The following is a 19234-nucleotide window of genomic DNA, read 5'->3' on the forward strand; positions in this document are numbered from 1 at the left end:
GTGGCTTAATACACAGAATATATTTTCATATTAAGTGAAACGTGAGGTTTGAAAAACATCATGACGGTTGTAAGCTTACATCACTAATAATGGAATAATGGAGCACAGCTTCTCTGCGTCCTGTGTGTGTGTCTGTGTGTGTGTGTGTGAAACTGAAGATCAGGAGGGAAAGCTCAGAGCACAACGTGTGTTTGTGATGAATGACGGGGTGAACACAATGTCATGTTATTCAAACGGCCGTATTTCATATCCTGACTAGACCACACAGAATATTGTGTTTCCAGTGACAATGCTCGCGCTGTAACCTCACACCGCTCCAGTAACTGTTTCTCCAGCATTAGCATTTTGCATGTCATGTATTTAGCATATATGTGTTTTTAACAATTGCAGCTTTTTTGTCTTTTGTTCGTAGATTTTGAGATCAGGCGTGCAAACGTTTTCCAAAAGGTAAGCAGCAACCTTACATTATTATTATTATTATTATTATTATTATTATTATTATTATTATTATTATTATTATTATTATTATTATTATTATTATTATTATTATTATTATTATTATTATTATTATTATTATTATTATTATTATTATTATTATTATTATTATTATTATTATTATTATTATTATTATTATTATTATTATATTAATTTATTTTATATAATTTCTATATTTTAGTATAGATATTTATATAAATATGTACTGTCAGTTTACAAAACTTGTCATTTTATTTACTATATATTTCTATAATTATTATTATTGGTTTATTTGTGTGTGTGTGTGTGTATATATATATTAGTTTATTTTAAATATATGGTTTCTTTTTTATTATTATTTTGCATAATCATCATCTTTGTTTTTTGAAACTTTTTTATTTTATTTTTTGCATTTTATTTATTATAATGTTTAATATATTTCATATAATTGATATATTTTTATATATTAATAGTAGTATTTATTAGCAGTAGTAGTAGTCTTTATAATATTATAGAAAACATTTAATGTGTAAAATAAATGTATATATTGTCAGCTTACAAAACATGTCGTTTTATTCCCATATACAGTTGTATATTTAGTTGTATTATTTTTTCTATATTTGTAAATATATGTTATTTATTTATTATTATTGTTGTTGTTGCTGTTGTTGTTGCTTTTTTGTTTATTGTTTACCAATTTATTTATTTATTTTGATAGTGTCGACTCCAAAACTCTGTTCTCCAGGGTCTGTTTACAGCTTCTTCTCTCCATTTGTCACTCAGTGGAGTTCAGCAGATGGAATGCCGCCCCAGAGTTCAACCAGGAACCTGTTATCAGTAACGGCCTGATGCATCAATCCACTGTGTCTCGTCAGGGTCTTTACTTGACTGTAGGAATGTGTCTGATGAAGAGCATGGACACTCTGATGCCCAGGAAGGATTCGGCACACGACAGAGACAGTGCTGCCGTCCGATCAGTGTGAAAATGATCATAAATCCAGCATCACAAAACCCCCACCAAAACATTCAGAGGTTAATCAGAGTAGAAGAACTTGTTTGTTTAATCTTACATGGAAAAGACAGAGATCTTTAATATTTCCTCTAGTATTTTAGTAGTGATGTCTCATATTGTGCTCAGAATTGATACCAAGGTCTGCAATCAAAAGCAGAGATCTCTATAAAAACAATAATTAATAATTTCTTCACATCAAATTCTTCCAAGCTCAAATGATCTGAGCTGCTTCACGTTCATTTTTACAGCTCTATACTCTTACTGTATGACAACTATTGACTCATTTTTGTCCTTTTTTTAGATTGGGGATTTTAGGAGTTGATTATTAAATTCAACTTAGAATTCCTAAATGTAAGCACAATAACTCATTAATGAGTAACTATCAGTATTTAAAAAGTTACATTTGTTTAGTCTCTTTCTTTCTCTTATTTATATTTTTCTTTTTCATATGAATATCACATGTATTTGTTCTGCTATTAAGGACAGTTTTTTTAATGTATACCATGAATATATTACATTCTCACATTTATGAACCATAGTATTTACATGTTACTCCAAGGTACTACCATGTTTTTTCATGGTACATCCACAAAAAACAAAAAAAAATCTTATCAATTTGTTAAATCATTTTATACTGTAAAAAAATTTTTTTTTTCAAAAATCTGATTTTCTAATTCAAAATTTCACATTTAATGCTACTTGCCATTTCCATGAAATTTACTAGAAATGTCTAAGTGAAAACTGTTTCTACACAACATTTTTCAGTGTTTTTTATTTTTTTTATTGTTATGTGTAACTATGTTTAAATGTCAAATACAACACAATCTGATCACCTTAAAAATACCTATACCATAGGTTTTGGTGCTTATTTGTGCTTTATCCTTGTTTTTGAATTAAGATAAATAAAAACAAATGTTAAAATCATTAAGAATTAAAAAAAAATAATCTATGGCAAAATGTAGCACTTTGTGACAGTATATCAGTCTGAGCCCCTATAAACATCAAAGGCCCATTGCCACTCATTTGCATATCAATGATTTGACCCCCACAGTCCATCAGTGGATCGTTATCTCCACCAATCACCTCACAGGTGTCAGTCCTCACTCGTCTGGCCGATCATCTGAAGCTGATCAGCGGCTGTTTAAAAGGCCCTGTCTGTGCTGGGAGGTCTGTTTGTCCGTGCTGCTCACATTAATGATGCTCTGTGTGATTCTCAATCTCTTGTTTTTATTGTTAAGTCTGTCTTCTCTTACTTTTATAGACACAGAAAATGTCAATATGCAAGAAAAGCTGTTTTTAAGTTCGATGGGTCTCTCGAGTCGCCCAAAACCTTCACATCAGGCTCCAGTGCCGTCTCTGCTGTGGAAACTGTTCAAGAAGGGCAGCACACAGACCTCGACGTCTGACACCGATCCATGTGTGGTGTCCGAGTATGGAGTCCGGGGAAATATTGTCAGGTTCATCCAGGATCAAGGTGAGGCCTTGAGAATTTAGGTCAACCTTAGTATGTAGTATATTATATCCTCAGTTTTAATACAATTTTAGTAATGCCATTTGTATTTTTAATTTTTGTATTTTTTGTATTTTTAATTTTTCCTTAATCTAATGAGTGTTTCAAAAACATGGTTTTGTTGAGTAATTGTAATTAGGTTAGTTCTATTCGTCTTAGTATTTTGTGAAATGTCTAACAAACAAAAGCCAGTTTCTTTATGACATCATCCTGCAGGAAGTGACATCATTACTGTTGGTCAGACAACTGACTTGCACAAATACCAATGATTGACAGTATATTTTTCTGTAAATCGAGTTATAAAAAACTTTAGGCACCCTTTAATTGAAATAACTCCTTAATGAAAGACACTACAGGCAAAAATATTTTTTGCACTGGTCAGTTTTGAGATTTTGGGCTATTTAGCTTTTCATAACGCGTTTCAGACTAGTGGGAAGAAAGCATGCAAAATGCACATTTAGGTGTTTATCTTAATTATCTATTTGCCTCTCTAGATTTCAATTACAATATATTTTTAAAGGCTGTTTTCTCAATGAGTTTTGTTTTTCTCTTCAGCAGCACTTAGACACAAATGTACGGTTTTCATTTCCATGCACATTCAGAGGGTTTCTATAGAGGGATTTGTTTCTATATCATTCACCTAATTTTATTACTGAACTTTACCCATTTGTCTTTAGATTTCAATTACAATGCATATCTTTAAAGGCAGTTTTCTCAAAATGAGTTTTCTTTAATTCTGCAACACTTACACTGACCAACATTTACAGTTTTATTCCTATCTCTATTCTGAAGGGTTTGTTCATATCAGACGTCTGATTTTATACATTTTATTCCTAAAAACTGATTTTTTTTTTCTGACAGTATTTCTGATTTAAAGAGAAATCCAAAATCCCCTCTGAAATTTTTTTTCTGGAATTTTATGCAAATTAGTGCATGTTTAATTAGATGACGCCTCATTGGAATTTGAAATTCTTAATGTAATCAACCGGGAAAGTATGGTAAGATCTATTAATTCTACCCTGTTCACCTGTGGTGTCTTGCCGTAAATTATAAAAATTGTGTTACAGAGTGCAAAAGGTTCTGCAGAACAGGAATAACCCACTTGCACCATAACACAAAGCTTGTTTTTCCCCAAACAGGCAGTCTGATATCTGCTCCGGCCGTCCACTGCTTTAATTGTGTGAGAAAGCATCTGTTTTTCAACATGTCGGTGCTGGAGGATGTTGAGCAACTCTCTTTCGCGCAGCTGGAAATGAAGTTCAAACAGGACCTGGCTCACCTGGGACCGCATGTTTTCAGCGTGGACCTGTACAGGGTTTTGAGGACCACGCTGAAGGGAGTGACTCACGAGTCCAGCCGTAAATTACTCCTGTCTCAGTCGCTCGGGCCTGGTGCGCACGCTTCTGTGCACGTCAATCTGACCGATCTGGCCGAAACCTGGAGAAAACCAGATAAGAACTACGGGATGCAAGTTGAGTTGCAGCTCAAGCACTTGAGCGATGTGCTTCAGGAGCATTCATATGTGAAAAACCCACATTCAGCTGTGCAGATTGCTCAAATGCCAGAGTTGTACACGTCTCTGGTGGTGGTGTCGTTGAATCTGCTTCAATGCAGGTCCAGGAGAAAGCGAAGCGCTGCGTATTACTTACCTGTGACGCCCAGTAATGTGTGCAAACCCAGAAGGCTTTACATTGACTTCAAAGACGTGGGTTGGCAGGACTGGATCATTGCGCCTCAGGGGTATTTGGCCAATTACTGCCACGGAGAGTGTCCTTTCCCTCTGAGTGAAAGTTTGAACGGGACCAACCACGCCATCCTGCAGACGCTGGTCCATTCGTTTGATCCTAAAGGGACTCCTCAGCCCTGCTGCGTTCCCATCAAACTGTCCCCCATCTCCATGCTGTATTACGACAATAACGATAATGTGGTTCTGAGACATTATGAAGACATGGTGGTGGATGAGTGTGGATGCAGATGAACTCCAATTCATTTGAAATGCTGAAGTCCATATCTTTCTCAAACATATTAAAATGGTGCTTTATACTTGTTCAGTGATACTGTGGACATTGAGGACATGGTGGGGAAATGTGGATGCACAAGACCTGTAATTTGTTAAAAAATAAACTTCATTTTATAATAAATTTATTTTTGCCTCAATGTTTCAATGGTTTTTAATATTTTAGAGCAGTGAAATGTTAATGTTTTAATGATATATTGGACCTGGGTTAGAAACTGTTTGCAGCATTTCATATAAGGACAAATGAAATGGCTAGTCTTAAATTAGAGTATTTTGGTGAATTTGGCCCTCCAAACTAAGATGACTTGTATATGTGTTGTGTAAATAAGTGAACACAACTGCAAATAAATAATAATAATAATAATAATAAATAAAAAAAACACCTGTAGCTGAGAAGGTAGATTAAAAAAAAAAATTATAAAATAGATCTATATATGTTTACATACAAAATATTGCTTACATATTTTATATGAAATTACAATAGTCAACATTTGAGGTGGATTAAAACTTTTCAAAGTTGTCCTAAAACCAAAAATGCGTTCTTGTCTGAGGACAACTTTTAACTTTTTTTTTTTGATCCGCTTCAAATGTTGACTACTGTGTGTGTGTGTGTGTATATATAGGCACTATATAGGTGTATATATGTGTGTAGTTGTCATGTTTCAGCCTATATATATTTGCAAAACAAGTTTACACTTGTACATTTGTTGACTCCCATTTTTACGTTTTCATATTTGTCCCATCCTGGAAAATATTGAATAGGAATTTTTAATGGCAGGTTCACTTTGTGACATATTGCCCCATTTTATGGTTATATATATATATATATATATATATATATATATTTTATGTGTGTGTGTATTTTTATAGACTTTAAGGTTTGTGTCTTCACATAAATTAACTTTTACCCCACACTACGAAATATTGGCGGGAGCAAAAAGTGTGACAACTAGCCCCGGTCTCCTGTTTCACATTAACCGATGTTACCACAAGTTGGCGCACTGGCTTTGAATATGAGCGCTAGGTAGTGAGCGTCCTTTTTCATTTAAAGTTACTTATAAACATTTGGGATCTAAATATATTCTTAGTGATAGAGTGATGATTAATTGAATTCAATTCCAAAGTAAATGCAATGACCAAGTATGTTTTATTAAATGCAATAAAGCAATCGTATATAGCAGAAACTTCCCATATTTTCTCCGTTACTTAATTAGATGAACTCTGAACTCTCCAAAGGCGCGTTTGTCCACATGAACCCCTTCACGTCCAGAGCTGAGGAATTCTGTCATGACATCAGAGTTAAACATAAAGACACACGAGGAGAGAGAGAAAGCGACGCTGTTGCACACTTGCGCACTGCGCGTAAAGGACACACACGTACCCAAACCCTCGCCGCGACTTGTTTCGCTCCTAGCAAAGGAAGAAACTTTTGTTTTGTCAATGAACTGGACTTTTATACGCGTACTTCCCTCCGTTTCAACACCTACGGCATGTCTTTGTACAGCGGTGACCGTTGAATATGTGTAAGAAGAGGCGGGCGTTCCTGTGGAAGTCTCCCACTGTTTTCTGCAGATAATCAGCTTTTCTTTAGTGATCTGTAACATGGAGATGAGTGAAACGGGGAATTCTAAAAGAGGAGCAGATTTATGTGAAGACCCCACCAGACTGCGTTGATCATCTCGTGTGCCATGAACAGAAGATCAACTGCGCTTTGGAGTTCAAACTGGACTTTATCTGAAGCACTTGTACACCTACGGGGAAGATCGCGAATGCACTCGATTTAGTCTCTTTACTCGCGTTTAAGGTCGAGTGTCCGCGAGTTTTTCCGTTTAGTAGTACGACTTTCACGCGTTGTGTTATTTTAAGAACGCAAATCTACTATTATGATAGGCTTTAGCTCATGGAGCTTCTCCTATCCAGATGGATCTAGCGCAGGTCTGCGTTCCTCCGTAAAGCGGCTCTAAAGGTGGCTCGGATGCACGAAGGATCCTCCAAACTCTCACAATGGCTCGATCAAACACGGAATATGGTCACATCTCCTGGCTTGAGCCCATCTGATCTCGTTAGTCACTGATCTGGCAGGTTTAGCGCGATCATGGTCTCCTCCGGCTGCGCTCTGATGGTTCTGATGGTCACTCAGGTGTTCTTTGGAGGCTCCAGTGGACTCGTTCCCCAGATCGGCCGGTCCTCTCTGTCTCAGGACGTCCTACACGCGTTTGAACTTCGACTTCTGAGCATGTTTGGACTCAAACACAGACCGAGTCCCAGCAGGTCTGCAGTGGTTCCGCAATACATGATGGACTTGTACTCGATGCACTCGGTGAACGCGGAGCAGAACAACAGCAACAGACCCAAGGGCTCCTTAGGGAAAGGCTCGGAAAGATCTGCCAGCCGCGCGAATACGATCAGGAGCTTCCACCATGATGGTAAGCAAGTGTTTACTTCAAGAATTCTCGCTCTCCGCCTTCTCGAAATTCCAGCTTTCCTTTCTTCTCTGCCGTATCTTGCGTGCTTGACAGGAATTGCGATTATCTACAGACTGTTTGATGAGGAAATGGCAGTTTATTTATACAAAGTCTGATGTTCAGAGCTCATTTTCTGTAGTCCCAAAAGTTTCCCAAATGGCAATGTTTATATATGTAAGTTACTAAATATATATATATATTTAGCTCGCTACCTATGGTGCAGCTACAGGTGCATTTTTTTTTCTTCATTGTAGTTTTTGTCTTTATTTTTTCTCTCTCATCTCACTACCTACTGTATGCATTCGTACTGAGTAAATAAAATATATTTTTTTATTTTAATGATTAATTTTAATGTTACAGCAATTGATTTTAGTATTACTACTACTACTACTACTACTACTACTGTGAATATAATTCAAGAGAGATTTTTAATGTTTCCATTGTTGAGTTGCAAGTAATTAAAAAAAAAAGTTTTATGTAAATGATAAATGAATGACATGCAATGAACTAGAAATGCCCTTTGTGTTAGTTTACCACCTCTTAAGTAATCATGTTGTGTTAACCGTGATAAGTAATCAGTTTTTAAGTGTTTTAAACCAGTGTGTCCAGTAAGAGGTCAGTAAAAGTCACATCCTGTCAACGAGTGTAAACAAGAAGTTTGACAGAGTACAAGGAACTGGCATTGATTCAAACAGTCAAAACTTCCCATAAACGTTACGATTGGTTTTCCTCCAGAATCCATGGAGGACCTGTCCAGTTCGAGCGGAAAGACGACTCAGCGTTTCCTCTTCAACCTGACCTCCATCAGTTGCGAGGAGTTGGTGACGTCAGCGGAGCTGCGGATTTTCCGAGAGCAGGTCGTGAGCAACGTCAGCGAGGGATTTCATCGCATTAACATTCACGAGATCATCAAACCGTCCGGTTCCTTTCAAGAACCCATCACCAGACTCCTGGACACCAGGCTGGTTCAACACAGCTTGAGCAAGTGGGAGAGTTTCGACGTGAGCCCCGCCGTCACGAGGTGGACTGCGGATGGGCATCACAACCATGGCTTCGTGGTGGAAATAGTTCACCCGGACCGTGTAGAACAGGACTCCAAAAGACACGTCCGCATCAGCAGGTCCCTGCATGACAGAGAGGACACGTGGCCCCAAATGAGGCCGCTGTTGGTGACCTATAGCCACAACGGGAAGGGAAACGTGCTGCACTCTCGTGAGAAGAGGCAAGTGCGGACAAACAAACAGCGGAAGAAGCACAAAGCTAACTGCAGGAGACATTCCCTCTATGTGGACTTCAGCGATGTGGGGTGGAACGACTGGATAGTCGCCCCGCCGGGCTACCATGCCTTTTATTGCCAGGGCGAGTGTCCGTTTCCACTGGCGGACCACCTGAACTCCACCAACCACGCTATTGTACAGACACTGGTGAACTCGGTGAACAGCAACATTCCCCGGGCCTGCTGCGTTCCCACGGACCTGAGCCCGGTTTCGCTGCTCTATCTGGACGAATACGAGCGCGTGATCTTAAAAAACTACCAGGACATGGTCGTAGAGGGCTGCGGATGCCGCTGACGCCCGGACGTCTACAGACACTTTATTTTTCCCAATACTAAACTTTATTTATAATAAAGTAAAACACATATTTTGGAGAAGTATATAAAGATATATTTATGTTCACTATTGGGAAAATAAATATTTTAATCAGAGTTAAACGAACTTTTTCTGATGTATGTTTCGATCTGCGTATGAAGTATGCGTATTTTGTATTTATTTCTACCGCAATCATTTTTATTGAATATTTGGTGTAATAGTTGGTGACACTTCACAATCCCATTAGGTAACATTAGTTAATGCATTAACTAACAATGCAAAGCAATAGATTTGTGCACCATTTTTATTTTAATACATGTTGAAACATTAATTGATATAAAAAAAAGATCAATAAAAAGTTTTTGTTAGTTCATGTTAACTAATGTTAACAAATGGAACCTTATTGTAAAGTGTTGCCATATTTTTAATGCCTAATCAAAACAGAAAATAGCTTCTTCATGCAAAAAAGTTGCAATGCAAAATGCAATAGCTACTTACCTTTGGTGGACATGCATTTAATGCAGTAATGCATTAAAATATATCGCAAAGCACTTTCCATTGGAAATGCATTGGCTAAATCTGACCGAATTCCATTAAACGATCAAAACAAAAAAGCACGCAGAGCTGGAGTTTGCATTGTAGATGGAGCCAGTGTTTTAGAGATGCGGCAGTAAATGTGAATGCACTTATTTCAAACCAATGTGACAGGTAGTTGACACTGAATGCTCAGGAAATTAGCCGGTGTGAGTTTAGTCCCACAGTATGAGCTCTTGAAATCGACCTATTGCCTGGAGACAATGACTATTGTGTTTCTTCACACGGGTCCTTATGCATTGGTTGTGTAAAGGTGGCTTCCTCCAGCTTTATATTGAAGCCTCGCTAATTAAGAGCCATTCACTACATGGCGCTCTAAAGTCAAGAGCTAGGAAGTGTTTAATTAGAGGGACGTTGTTTAAAACGTGAGGATTGCCATGTAATTAAGTTGCTCAAAATAAGAAGTACACAATGCAAAATGTGCATAGCATGCACTTAGCTTAAAAAGTCAAATGTCTATGAAAAAAACGGAATATGAACCATGCATTCATTTGTCTCTACAGCTGTAGGTTATAGCCCAAATCAGATGCATTTTGCAAAACGTGACTAGATATGACTCTAGCCTTGTATATGCAATTTTAAAATTGAAGGATATTCAGAGTACGTGCCCTTTAGCAACGTCTACTTATCCCGTGTGAATCATTCTCCACGTTGGCCCTTGAAAATATAGTCTGTAAAGAAACAGAGCATTTATTGGGTTGTCTTGAGGTTAAACATACGTCAAAGGAATCACAACTTGACTTTCTTATGGATCATAAAGCAAGACTGTGGGAAGTACGGCTTTCCTCTCGCAGGCAGGTTTCTCTGAAATGTAACGTGTTATGCACCGCTGGTAAAAATGCCTTGATGTCGAACTATTTGAAAATGGACAGTTTGAGTTCATTAAGGGGTCGGTAACAGTATGGTGCTGGGCTATGGGGCATATGGACGCTTCAAATGAACATGTATGGTTTACAGATGTTGGGAAGACACACCCTACCTATCAAGATGGTTACTGAGAGCAATATGTGCATGCAGCGCTTCAGCTGCGCAGATAAAACAATGGAAACGTGCTCGCTGAGAGTTTGATTCTCATGACAGCGCGCAGATGTTATGATGCCCTGGATTCATAATTAGTGTCGAGATTGCTTTAATGACCGAGATAAGAGCACAGAATGCAGTGAATCATCATCTGTGATGGCAGGAATGATAATCACCTGCTTCACATGTGATTCACCGCCAAGTGCATGGAGAAATATTGCGTTGGCGTGTGCCATGCCGCATTGTGACTTCGATCTGATGGAAAAATGATAAGAGTTTATAAAGAAGCTTACGTAAAAGGACAATTACTTCTGGCTAATAATCATATCTGGCTTTCAAAACAAGTTCTTACTGCTTGTTACCAAAACTGTTATATAAAATGCATTTTTAATGCATTAGCTACACCTTGTATGCATAATTGTAACCACAGTTATAATACTTATCTATTTATTGTTACACCTTTAAAAAGTATAATGCATTAATCACATGACCAATTTCAGATGTAACAAGGAATCTTCAAATATTATAATGCATTGTAGCTTTGGTTAGAATTATTTATGAAAATGTATAATGCATTATACATAAAGAATGACTTCTGGCTACAATTGTCATTTCTGCCTTTCAAACCATTCTTACTGCTTTTCATCAAACTTTTCAGTAACACTTTACGTGAAGCCTTTCTACATAATGCATTATAAAAGCATCTTGAATGCATTAATTGTGCATTGCAATGCACCTTATGATCTGGTGAATAATTGTAACCACAGTTGTAATACATAAAATACTTAATCTAATCACTGTTACAGCTTTAGAAAGTATAATGCAATGATATCCAATGTAACAAGGAATATGGTCATATTATAATGCATTTCACTTTGGTTACAGTTATTTATGAAATCCTGAATATAATGCATTGTGCATATATCAAATTTTCTACCATTTAGTTTATCTGCATGCATTTTGCAAATTATATAATGCAGTGGTTCTCATTAATTATGTTTTAAATATCTTTTGATGGTTTCATGCTTCCAGCAGCCGAAAATTAACCTCATAAAATGCATTGTGTTTAGTAGAAACCATATTTATCCTAATATATAATGTCACTTGGATAACATTTTCATTTGATGTGGTTTTATTCCTGTTTTTTGAGGATGAAGGCATGTTGCACAACCTGCCCATGTTGCACCTGTCTAATTTGAATAATAATGACCGATGAGTTTGTGCTGAAATTTCTGTATTTTGCTAGTTACTATATGCATGTCAAACCAGTTGAGAACCACTGATGCAATATGAATTTCAGCATGCATCGTGTCACGTGACCCGCGGCTGCACATGTGCACATGCGACCGGCTTGGCTGGAACACCAGCAGGCCTTGATTTCAGGCGAGTTTGATGGAGGGAATTTGTCCCGAAGCCTTTCATTTAGCTCATAACCGTGAACCAGGAACTCATCTGGACTGCATTTGCACCGTAGGGGCCTGACCACAGCTCAAGGAAATCATAGACCCAGAATTGCTGTGCTGCAGAGGCAGTGGCCAATTGCTGGTATTTTTATTTACTTCAGGAGGCAACGCGTTCATTTATATGCGTGCAAACATTAAACTTTGAATAGTCCTCGCAAAGCCAGCACCAGAAAATAGGTTCATGCCCGTGAGGGTATTAGACTCTTGCTAGTTTAATTGTTTGTTTTCATTGCCCAAGTGTATAAACTTTGCATGAGCCAGCGAGTGTGGAAACTCCTCTCTCACGATGCATTATGCACCGCGCAAACATAATGCGCAGCTGTGGAGATATTCCGTCATTTTCTAAGTCCTGTCTTGCAATGCCATCATTTCTGGACATGCAAACTACAGAATTATTCTGTCTGTACTGTATATTTACACAATAGCAGGCCATATGGCTTCATAAGGAGGTTGTACTGCAGCCATGGCAGCAGAATAAACGTAGTTTGACCCGAAAGTGAGAGCGCTGTCATTTTTATACTCGTAGTCTTAAACTAGTAGAACAGCATTTGACTAGAAACGTCTGCGCCGCTCTATATGTCCGATGGGGGAGGTTTGTGCTGGTTTCTTTCTTGTGGTCTTGGGAAGGAACAATACAGGATTAGTTTACCCAGAAATCTTAACTCACCCTCATGCCATTCCAAACCCGTGTGACTGACTTTCAGCTGTGTGAAACAGAAGAAACTTGGAAGGAAATGTTCAAAAAGCACCATTTCGACTTGGCGTTTTATGAACACAGTTGCTCGTGATGTTCCTCATTTGTAAGTCGCTTTGAATAAAAGTGTCTGCTTATAAATAAATGTAATTATGATGCTTCGAGTGAGAAACGGACCCAAATTTAACCCTTGTTCCGTGAAAAAATGACCAGCCTTTAAACCTTGTAAACCTCTGTTTATGCTATATTATCACAGAATCTTGGATTTAATCTTTCTGTCAGCTTGTTTTCTTTCATTTAGCACAGTTGTTGCATTTAGTTTTAGAACTTATTTGTCACAGGCCTCACTGATCTGAATTATTTATTTAAAAAAAAACATTATTTGTGGATAATTTGTCAATATTCACTTAAAAACGGTGGTGCATTAAGTTCAGATCATTGAGGCCTACGATTAATCAGTTCCAAGAAGGAATAAAAAAACATGTGCTAATCGAAAGAAAACAAGTTGATAAAAAGATTGAATCCAATATTTGGTAGTTAAATAGCATAACGAGAAATTTGGGAAAAAAATACCCCCAAAATGAATTTTTTTTTTGTAAGCTGTTATACCCTGAGTGAGCAAAGTGAGTAAGTTTTAGTCCAATGTGATAACTTTAATAGCATTTATGGGAAAAAGAAAATCCTCTCCAACACAAGCGCTTTATACAATATAGACTGTTTTAAAGCAGCTTTAGAGTGATAAAACAGTGACTCGATGCAAACAAAGAAGGGTTGACAACATGAGGGTTGAGTTGTTTTTTGCTGAAAATCTTCCCTTCCACCACACGGCATTGGCTGTCGTGCATCTCTTAACCAAACATGCCAAGTTTGATTGCATGCATGCACAAATAAGATATGAGATGAATCGGATAGATTCAGATAGAATATAGTGGATTCAAACTGAGCTTTTATTTTTAAATGTTGTTTTTTGTGTTGCATGGGAGTAAAAGGTCATGTGGGTTTGGAATGATGTGAGGGTGAGTAAATATTGACTGAATTTGTATGTGTCCTTAAAGAAAAGCGCACATTTATTTAGCAATTATTGACTCCATGTGGCTTGTATTGATTCCTCTGAGCGTAGGAAGCGTGTTTACATTCTAGCGGTCACAGTAAAGCCGCGGGTTTGTTCAGCATCGTCTCCAGGTGCAGAGGGATCGCTCAGGTAATTACAGAGGAAATTCCCTAACCACAGTGACACAGCCGGGTGATGAGCTCTTACTGTGTCATTTGACTATTCTTACGCATAAATCCTCAAATACCACCCTGTGCATGAGTCAAAAATGCCTGTTTACTCACTGAATACACCCTTCAGCTGAAGTTACTCAAAGTAACTTCTCTTTGATGTGCCATGATCTCGTGTCTGTGTACAGAGTGTGCTTCAAAACATCTGCATCCTTGCTTTCTGTGTGCAACAGGATCTCGTTTGATATCTGCTGTGAACTCTGAGACTGCGAGAGAAAATGCTGATATTTAGCATTTTTCTAAATCGATCATTTCAAATAACTGCCCTTTGAAATAATGTAAATCATTTAAAATATATTTTTGTATTTTTTCCATTATAATATATATTCTCACAAAAAAAAAATGTTTGAGTGAAAAGAGTTCATATGGTCAATGTCACAAATGTATTTGTTTTATTTATTTATTTAAAAAGCTAACATTTTTAGGTTTAATTCAGTTTTAAATTCCAGATTTCAGAAGAAAAAATGCATTTATTTGGCTTTTTTGAAATTAATCATATTAAATAATTACCTTTTTAAATAGTTAAAATAATTTAAAATACAGTTTTGTATTTTTTTCCAATTATAATATGTATTCTCAACAAAAACATGAGTGAAAAAAGTTCATATGGCCAATGGCACAAATTTGTTAATTGCATTACTGACGTAGAAATGTTGCATATTTATTATAATTTTATGGCATAACATTTCTTTTTTATTATAATTATTAAAATGGTAAAAAAAAAAAATCCAGATTTTCATTAAATTTTGAATTCCATATTTCAGAAGTGAAAAACAATATATTTAAAATATTTCTAGAATAATCATTTGAAATTATTATCCTGTTAAAATATTTTTTCGTTATAAATTACACTGTCACCAAAAAAGGTTTGAGTGAAAAAAATGAGTTCATATGGTCAGTATCACAAATGTATTCACTGTATTAGTGACCTACAAATCTTAAATATGTATTTTTCACTTTATACCATAATATTTATTTATTGAATTAAAAATGTCAAAATGTCCAGGTTTTAATTAGATTATTTTTTTTTTAGTTTTGAATTAATTTTAAATTAATAATTTTAAACTATTATTCTATTAAATTATTTAAAGAATTAAAAATATTTTTTCTATTTATTTATTTTGTTATAATTATCACCAAAAACACGTTTGGGTGAAAAAGTTAATATGGTCTGTCACCAACGTATTTATTTTATGTCAGAATATTTCTATTTTTAAATCTGATCAAAATGGCAAAACCTCCCAATTTAAATTCCAGATTTTCACTGTGGCTTCACACTTTCAATCTAAATCTGTTGCATGCGTCATAAAATGAACAGTTTAATTTTCCTTTTAAAATATGTGCAGTATTATTATGCTAAAAGCAACCTGCCAAGTCAAGTTTAGCACCTTCAAATACGGTCATTTAGTGCAGATGTGCCGTAGCAGTGATACTAGTGCACAACAGAGTGCGTGATTCACGGGTCGGGTTTCACGTGAAGACATTTGTGACGCGTCAGAGCGCATCACCGGCACATACTTGAAGCCTGCAATGCCTCGTGCGCTCAGACAAGTGCTTCTCCCGTAAAGCTGTCAAATTCCCTTTCCAACATAAACATCTGATGTCACAGAGCAACCATGGGAACCTAAACAAATTATACGCCCGGGCTCTTTTGTCACTGTCAAATTCTGGACGCGCTCGCTCTGCGAAACTCGCACAGAAAGCGTAACGTTATTGAGTTCAAACCTCGCTTTTTAAAAGGCCGCCACTTGCCAAGGCCCCAAAGACCGTTCCAGAAGTATTGGCCTCCCGATCGGCTAGCAACAGGAACCCTCCTCCATAACAAACACACCCAGGTTCCCTCCAGCTCCGACAGTCAGCTGTAGATTCAGCAGACCTGTAATTTCATGTGCAGTTGGCTGTCTCCCTGGAGATTTATTTTGTGTAAATACATGCTTTACTTCCACTGGGTCTCACCAGCAGATGGCAACCATTAGTCCATCTGACTTTAAACAAAACACAGGCCGATATAAATACTTCTGTGCCGACCACTTCGACGTGTGCCATCGGGTCTTCAAACCGGAGTCGCGTTGAATACGAGCGCTGGATTTAGCTCCTAGGCTTTCTTGAGTCATGCTTTCCTGCATTTTGCGCATGCCAAACTTTTCCAGAATGCATGCAGCACCTGTCATTTCTTTAGCCCCTGCTTTCAAATTATAATATTTAGGGTCAGCATGACACCAAAATTGGCTTTTTTTTTTTTTGAATGCACGGTCCTGCGAATGATTCACAAGTTATTCCAAAAAGAGCATATTTTCTGATATAATCCAAAATGGAAAAATCCTATTGGCGTTTTGTTGAGATAGCAGATGTTTTGTAGATGTAGCAGCTACTGTATACCAATGAGAGCAAGAAACCAGCAGCACAACGACTCGGCGACCTCCAGAGATTAAATCACTGTCAGTGTGAACACAGCTTTATTCATCGGTGCATGTTATTCCAAAAAAAAAAAAAAAAACTGATAGTGATCTTTCATCAGCTTGCTCTACGACTTTGCTTTTGAGCTGACGTCAGCCCTCTTAGTTTTCAGCCCTCCAATCAATCCTCACTATTGGATAAAATCAAACCCGCCTCGCATTTTTTCTCGTTTCACTCGCAAATGTGTCAAACGGGCTGTGACTTGTGTTGACTTTGGCCGATTTGGAAATCGTATCAATGCACTTTTTCTCACTGAGAGGCTGAAAAGTGCAGTCGCGTGTTTTCATTTTTTGACATGCAAATCTTAGTTATTATTAGATGCTGGCGACAGGTCACGAACTAGGCCTATCCTTGCATTTATATTCATGCATGAGGCATTTCTACCGTAAATGCGCTGTTATGTCATCAGGAACTATCGCACGATGATGTTTTAATGACATCTACTCGAAAATATTGACCGCTCCAACCCACAGTCTGATTTCACCTTAAACTATTATCGTGCGCTCAAAAACGCAGAAGCATCAGGGCTTATTAAAGTGCTATCAAAAGCAGCCCTGGCTGTGACTAACGTCTAATTATCTCTTCCGCTCATCCAGGTATAAAGCCTTTCGCGGCCACTCCCCTGTCGTCCAGCCCATTAAAACAGGGCCTGGTTTCAAAGGGCTTTAATATTAGCCAGAGTTGGCGGAGATGTCAGTCTCTCGGCTGTGGGTTTTGCATTAGTGTCAAGCTCCCAGCTGGAGTTGCCCCTGGGAAGAATGCAAGTATCTTACACCCTGTCTTTGTGGCTCATTACGGCACGTCCAGAGGCAGCTGGGAGGGGTGGGATCGGTTTCTCTGGGTGGTGGTGGTGCAGATTTTCCAAAAGCCTTCCTATTCTACAAGCGACATGACTGTTAAAAGACAAATCAGTGCTGTTATTTGCATAAGGAATAACTATTTAGTCTCTGTGGATTAGTGCTTTTGATTATGCGGTTTTGCACACTCACTCACATTATCTTATTCGCTTTTAACCTCCTCAAGATGAACTCGTGGATGTATGACCTGCCTAATAATGGAGCATTCGTGTAATGACTATACACTCTTTCTTAGTATTTTTGTCTTGTTTTCCCAGCACAAATATCTAAATATTTACATTTACTTGAGAAGCAAAAATCTTGTTTTCTGAAAAATATATCAAAATGAATAATGGGGTCAGAAAAATAACTTGCTTTCCTTTTGAATTAAGTTTTTTTTTTTGACCCCCCCTAGCAGATTTGTTTCTTATTTTACACTAAAACGCACTTAATGTCGAGATTTTTCTGAAAACTAGACTTAATATCTTATGTTATTTCACTTGGATCTAGATTTAAGAATGTTTAGATATTTACTAAAAAACAAGACAAAAATACTGAATAAGAAAATCATTTTTGCAATGTATGTTTGCTAGATAATTATAATGTTCTTTCGTTCTTTGTGGCTGAGAATTGTGCAAACAAAAGATTTTGTTTGATTTTAGAAGGAGAAAATCCCTATAAAGGCTAAGCTGAAATTGTTTTAGCATTTTGCTGCACTTCTAGTTCTATTCTAATGCTCTTTAAGACCAGTTGCCTTCAAATTTTGTGCCATTAAATGATTAAAATATTTTTGTTAATCATACCCTGCGTCTCAATGTTCATACTATCCATCCTAAATAGTATGTGAGATTAGAATAAGTGTGTCCCAAAGCATAATATGTTGAAAAGAGTATGCCAAAAGTCCCCGGATGGTCTACTATTTCAGGTCGATTTTTGAAGTGTGGATCCGTGCACACTCTAATGGCTAATATTGCCCACAATCCATTGCGCTTTGGTGAAGGATTCTGTCCAGAACTACAAACACGAATAAAACGTGTTAAAAAATACAAACATTGCGGATGTGAGCGACCGGCGGTTAGGTAGAGAGGCTTAGAGACAGGGGTTTGAGTTACTAATATTCAACATTTAACCTGGTAAAAAATAATTATTAAATGTTATCTGTGTTATATTTCATCTGCAACAGCAATGTAAACTTTTATAAACATCCGTTTGGTCGTTAACGTTTAAATGCATCATTATGCAGAAAATATGAGCAGAGTTCTCTGCATGAAAGGCCCGTGACTGGCAGATCAGTGTGCTACTTCTTTTCTCTCCAGTACGGTAGGAAGTTAAATGAAATGAAATGTGGAGGATGTTAACTGTGACAAGATGATTGACAGGCCAGTTTACAGTGACAGGGTGCGTGTAACAGGTGCGACAGTTAAAGCCGCAGTTGTGTGACGTGATATGTCCCAAAGCTTGCCTACTCTTCTACTACACACTCAAAAGTGTGCACTTTTTCTTCACCAAAAGAGTATACTTTAAGGGCGTAGTATACGTAGGCACATTGGGACGCAGCAATACACCCGACTTCTTACATGGCCACCAAAAATTTCTGACTATTTTTATTTGACTAATTCACCTGTACTTACAGATAGTACCTATTCCTAGCATAGAAACAAAATAAATATTGGCTGGAGTAAAAAGTGTGACTAGTCCTTGAGTCCTTGACTAGTCCTTGACTTCCTTATATGTGTTAAACAGTGAAATGGATTACCCTGTGCATGAAATGATTGTGTTCAATCATCAGTTAATGGCAGCTACATACTTGAAGGGCGTAGTA

General features: G+C 37.3%; 2 protein-coding genes across 2 annotated transcripts; both read left to right on the forward strand.

The window, feature by feature from the left end:
* The first annotated feature begins 2654 nt into the window (after nt 1-2654).
* LOC107663137 (protein DVR-1-like) lies at nt 2655-5137 on the forward strand. The gene is made up of 2 exons (XM_016453296.1): nt 2655-2960; nt 4136-5137. Exons 1-2 carry the CDS (start codon nt 2681-2683, stop codon nt 4972-4974), a joined length of 1119 nt encoding a protein of 372 aa, XP_016308782.1. The 5' UTR covers nt 2655-2680; the 3' UTR covers nt 4975-5137.
* Nucleotides 5138-6216: 1079 nt separating this feature from the next.
* Nucleotides 6217-9121, forward strand: LOC107663136 (bone morphogenetic protein 2-like). Its single transcript, XM_016453295.1, has 2 exons — nt 6217-7439; nt 8214-9121. The coding sequence occupies exons 1-2, from the start codon at nt 7109-7111 to the stop codon at nt 9047-9049; spliced, it is 1167 nt and encodes a 388-aa protein (XP_016308781.1). The 5' UTR covers nt 6217-7108; the 3' UTR covers nt 9050-9121.
* Nucleotides 9122-19234: the final 10113 nt, after the last annotated feature.

Source organism: Sinocyclocheilus anshuiensis, unplaced genomic scaffold, assembly GCF_001515605.1.
Source record: "Sinocyclocheilus anshuiensis isolate Anshui unplaced genomic scaffold, SAMN03320099.WGS_v1.1 scaffold767, whole genome shotgun sequence".
Taxonomy (NCBI): domain Eukaryota; kingdom Metazoa; phylum Chordata; class Actinopteri; order Cypriniformes; family Cyprinidae; genus Sinocyclocheilus; species Sinocyclocheilus anshuiensis.

Bases quoted from the DNA above. Each gene is read 5' to 3' on its own strand.
- LOC107663137 (XM_016453296.1), top strand. From the start codon at position 2,681: ATGATGCTCTGTGTGATTCTCAATCTCTTGTTTTTATTGTTAAGTCTG. The intron at 2,961-4,135 runs GTGAGGCCTTGA...TTCCCCAAACAG, and splicing joins CAGGTTCATCCAGGATCAAG to GCAGTCTGATATCTGCTCCG.
- LOC107663136 (XM_016453295.1), top strand. From the start codon at position 7,109: ATGGTCTCCTCCGGCTGCGCTCTGATGGTTCTGATGGTCACTCAGGTG. The intron at 7,440-8,213 runs GTAAGCAAGTGT...GTTTTCCTCCAG, and splicing joins CAGGAGCTTCCACCATGATG to AATCCATGGAGGACCTGTCC.